General features: G+C 38.2%; 1 protein-coding gene across 1 annotated transcript in view; it reads left to right on the top strand.

The window, feature by feature from the left end:
• LOC145396248 (uncharacterized) overlaps positions 1 to 5000 on the top strand; it is an 83631-nt gene that overhangs the window by 4934 nt on the left and 73697 nt on the right. The window contains exon 2 of the mRNA XM_080269686.1: positions 2528 to 2619. Coding sequence (XP_080125812.1) covers positions 2528 to 2619 — 92 coding nt within the window. The remainder of the gene's footprint in view (positions 1 to 2527; positions 2620 to 5000) is intronic.

The raw sequence follows: 5000 nt of genomic DNA, 5'->3' as shown, positions 1-5000 counted from the left end.
CTGGATTCGCGTTCAAAATTAATTCGGTCGTAAATAGGTGGAAATTATGTTTAAAATTGGCTGGGTAGTGGATTTTTTTTTTTTTTAATTGAATTTAAAATGACTGAGGTCGTAAAATTATGGAAATTCTTTTAAAATGATTTGGATTGTGAGTTTTGGTCAGATGTTTATAGTAGTAGCAGTAGTAGTAGTGGTGGTGGTGGTAGTAGTAGTAGTAGTAGTAGTAGTAGTAGTAGTAGTAGTAGTAGTTAAAACCCCAGGCTCATCTGAACGTAATCCCAGTAGACTGCAGGCCGAAATTCCCCTTCTTGTAGAGTCCACCATCGTCCTTTCGGGGGATAGGGAGGGAGTTGAGGGACGTGTGTATAACCAGGCAGCTCCACCACCCAGTTATATCAGTGCCGCCACGTGAAGGCGTCTCTAGAAAGGCTGAGTACGCAGTTAATATTCTTAGCTATGGGTGGGGCAGAGGATTGTTGGCCCCTAACACCTTTTCCTAAGCGATTTATTTTGTTTATTACACCTTACTGTCCTTACATAAATCCATCCAACATCAGCATACTCTGCATAAAGCTCCCTGACACCTTTTCCTAAGCGATTTATTTTGTTTATTACACCTTACTCTCCTCTTCTGTGTTACATAAATCCTTCCAATATCACCATACTCTGCATAAAGCTTCCCAACACCTTTTCCTAAGCGATTTATTTTGTTTATTACACCTTACTGTCCTCCTCTGTTACGTAAATCCTTCCAGTATCACCGTACCCTGCATAAAGCTCCCTAACACCTTTTCTTAAGCGATGTATTTCGTTTATTACACCTTACTGTCCCTTCTGTGTTACCTAAATCCATCCAACATCGCCATACTCTGCATAAATGACGTACAAAAGGATATTAATCACCTGCAGCCAAAAATAAACCGCTTACGAGGAGGTGTTAGGGAGCTTTGGCCGAGTAAAAATGATATGGAATTGTTTGTTTGCATCTAGTTCGTTTAAGGTTGTTGTTGTGGTGGTGGTGGTTGTGGTGGTGGTGGTTGTGGTGGTTATTTGTGGTTGTGGTTATTGCTGTTGTTGTTGTTGTTGTGGTGGTGGTGGTGGTAGTGATTGTTGTGGTTGTTGTGGTGGTGGTGGTTGCTGTTGTGGTGGTGGTGGTGGTTTTTGTCGTTATGGTGGCGATGGTGGTAGTGATTGTGGCTATTGTTATTGTTGTCTTGGGTGTATATACTGTACTGTACCCGTAGGAGGGCCCCACAGAACCACCTGCTTACATGCGGTCGACGGGTTTGGTCAGACGTCAGAAGAGGGTGGACAAGTGCATAGGATGATAAAGCGTTGTAAATAAAGGAGAGTGGAAAAAATGGGACTCTTTAATTTTGAGGATTTTATTAGAGGGAAAATATATAAGGGGATACTAATCTGTTTTTATTTTGTCTTTATTTTCGAGTCCCTTTTTCTGTTTTCTTTCATTTCCCATTTTTCTTTTTTTAAATTTTCTTTCCTCTTTCCTTTTTTTTCTTTCGGTCCTTAATTTCTTTCTTTCATTTTTCTGTGTTTTTCCTGTTTCTTGTTTTTCCTGTTTCTGTTTTTCCTGTTTGTTTTTTTCTGTTTTTCCTGTTTGTTTTTCCGGTTTCTTGTTTTTCCTGTGTTTTTCTCTTTCCTGTTTCTTGTTTTTCCTGTTTTTCCTGTTTCTTGTTTTTCCTGTTTTTCCTGTTTCTTGTTTTTCCTGTTTTTCCGGTTTGTTTTTCCTGTTTTTCTCTTCTGTTTCTTGTTTTTCTTGTTTGTTTTTCCTGTTTCTTGTTTTTCTTGTTTGTTTTTCCTGTTTCTTGTTTTTCCTGTTTCTTGTTTTTCGTGTTGTTTTTCCTGTTTCTTGTTTTTCCTGTTTGTTTTTCCTGTTTCTTGTTTTTCCTGTTTCTTGTTTTTCCTGTTTGTTTTTCCTGTTTCTTGTTTTTCCTGTTTCTTGTTTTTCATTTCTCTTGTTTTTCGTGTTGTTTTTCCTGTTTCTTGTTTTTCCTGTGTTTTTCTCTTTCCTGTTTGTTTTTCCTGTTTCTTGTTTTTCCTGTCTTGTTTTTCCTGTTTCTTGTTTTTCCTGTGTTTTTCCTGTTTCTTGTTTTTCCTGTGTTTTTCCTGTTTCTTGTTTTTCCTGTTTTTTCCTGTTTCTTGTTTTTCCTGTTTGTTTTTTCTGTTTTCCTGTTTTTTTCTCTTTCCTGTTTCTTGTTTTTCCTGTTTGTTTTTCCTGTTTCTTTTTTTCTGTTTTTTTCCTGTTTGTTTTTCCTGTTTATTGTTTTTCCTGTTTCTTGTTTTCTCTTGTTTTTCCTTTTTCCTTTTTCTTTTTTCGTTTTTATTTTGTGTTTTTTCTCACTTCTTTTTCTTTTTTCGTATATAATTTACTATGACGATAATTATTTTTTTAGTATAATTTACAGTACAGTGATTTAAGTGCGTCTCTCTCTCTCTCTCTCTCTCTCTCTCTCTGCGGTAATTTCATCCATACGTCTCCCATTACTGACCCATTTTTGGCACCCAGGGCGGCGCCAAGTCCATCCCCTCGTCAGCGGTGCAGGGGAGCGACGAGGCCAGGGTGACGAGCGAGCCGGAGAGTTTCAATGACGAGGACGGGTGAGTAGGCCCGCCATTTCTTCAATTATTTCCCATTTTTCCATCATTATTTTCCCATTTTTTTAATATATTTTATTGCAGTTTCTTTCCTTTCCTTATATTCCAGTTTCTCAGATTATTTTTCAGTATTTGCATTTTTTTTTAATATATGGATTTTCTTTTTTTTCTTTCAATATTTCCTTCACTTTCTTTATTATCTTTTTTTTTCTTCAATTTTTCCTAAACTTTCTCTATTATCTTTTTTTTTTTCATTATTTCCTGTATTTTTTTTGTCTTTATTTCCTACATTTTCTTTATTTTTTTCAATATTTCCTGTTTTTTCTCTATTATTTTTTTTTTTCAATATTTGCATTTTTTTATATTTCCTTCATTTTCTTTATTTTTCTTCAATATTTCCTTCATTTTCTTTATTTTTCATTCAATATTTCCTTCATTTTCTTTATTTTTCTTCAATATTTCCTTCATTTTCTTTATTTTTCTTCAATATTTCCTTCATTTTCTTTATTTTTCTTTCAATATTTCCTGCATTTTCTTTTCATATGTATTTCTGATTTTATAATATTTCATTTTCCTTGTGGAGAGGATGGAGAGTGAGAGACTGACGGGGAGAGTGTATGTGAGTGAGGTGGAGGGAGGGAAAGGGAGGGAAAGGCCGAGGATGAGATGGAGGGATGGATTGGAGAGGTATATGATAGAAAGCGTTAGGAGAAATACACTGAGGTGGTTTGGCCATGTGGAGAGGATGGAGAGCGAGAGACTGACGAGGAGAGTGTATGTGAGTGAGGTGGAGGGAGGGAAAGGGAGGGAAAGGCCGAGGATGAGAATGAGGGATGGAGTGGAGAGGTGTATGATAGAAGCGTTAGGAGAAATACACTGAGGTGGTTTGGCCATGTGGAGAGGATGGAGAGTGAGAGACTGACGAGGAGAGTGAGAGTGAGGTGGAGGGGGTGAGAGGGAGGGGAAGGCCGAGGATGAGATGGAGGGATGGAGTGGAGAGGTATATGAATGAGGGGGATGTGAGCTGGGAGCAGGGCAGTGAAATGGCGGGGGACAGGGTGACGTGGAGGCGATTTGTTTGTGGCCACCCTTTACGGAATTAAGGCGTCTGGCAATACATAGATAGATTTACCTTCTCACTTATTAATCATTTTTGACATCCGTATTTTCCAGTTCGCCCTTATTTTATGTATATACATAAATTGCTTCTCTAGAAATTAATCTTGCACAGTCTGCTGGTGTGGGCGTGGGGCGGGAGTAGGAAATAAGATGGTATACCCGGTCTGTGTGTGTGTGTGTGTGTGTGTGTGTGTACGGCAGATCACAGATGGTTGAGTGTGCCTGTACCAGAGAAAGAGAGAGAGAGAGAGAGAGAGAGAGAGAGAGAGAGAGAGAGACTGAATGACGCTGTGTATGTATGAGTGACTTCTTTAATGGCCATGTGTACGTGCTTGTGTGTGTGTGTGTGTGTGTGTGTGTGTGTGTGTGTGTGTGTGTGTGTACTTGTAAATCCATCATTCTACTTATATGATATACCCATCTATCTATCTATCTATCTATCTATCTATTCTATCTACCATTCCATCGATACATCAACCTATCCATCTGTATCTATCTATCTAGCTATCTATCTATCTATCCATCAATGTCTATCTTTATATATCTATCTATTCATCTATATCTATCTACCTGTCTGTCATATACCTATCTATTTATCTATTTATGTCTATCTATCTATCTATGTATGTCAGTCTATCTGTCTATATATCTGTCATTCTATCTATCCATCTGTCTATCCATCTGTCTATCCATCTATCTTTCTATCTGTCTATCATTCTGTCTATCCATCTGTCTATCTATCTATCTATCTATCTGTCTATCATTGTCTATCCATCTGTCTATCTATCCATCTATCTATCTGTCTATCAGTATTACATTCTTTATCTGTCTATCTATCTATCTATCTATCATTCTATCTATCCATCTGTCTCTATCTATCCATCTATCATTATCTATCTATCTGTCTCACACACACGGCTTTGGACAGTGTGTCTGGCTTGTGTGAAGGTATGCATGATTGAATATAAACAGTGCTACGAATAATGTCTCTCTCACACACACACACACACACACACACACACACACACACACACACACACACACACACACACACACACACACACACACACACACACACACACACACACCACCTCATCTCACCTCCCCTCTCTCTCTCTCTCTCTCTCTCTCTCTCTGAATATTAACAGTGGCACGAACAATGTGTGTGTGTGTGTGTGTGTGTGTGTGTGTGTGTGTGTGTGTGTGTGTGTGTGTGTGTCTCTCTCTCTCTCTCTCTCTGAATATTAACAGTGGCACGAACAATG

Source organism: Coenobita brevimanus, chromosome 35, assembly GCF_032717465.1.
Source record: "Coenobita brevimanus isolate Jiangsu-jjx chromosome 35, ASM3271746v2, whole genome shotgun sequence".
In the NCBI taxonomy this organism is placed as follows: domain Eukaryota; kingdom Metazoa; phylum Arthropoda; class Malacostraca; order Decapoda; family Coenobitidae; genus Coenobita; species Coenobita brevimanus.
The sequence above is the reverse complement of the archived record's forward strand: the minus strand, read 5'-3'. Positions and strand labels throughout refer to the sequence as shown.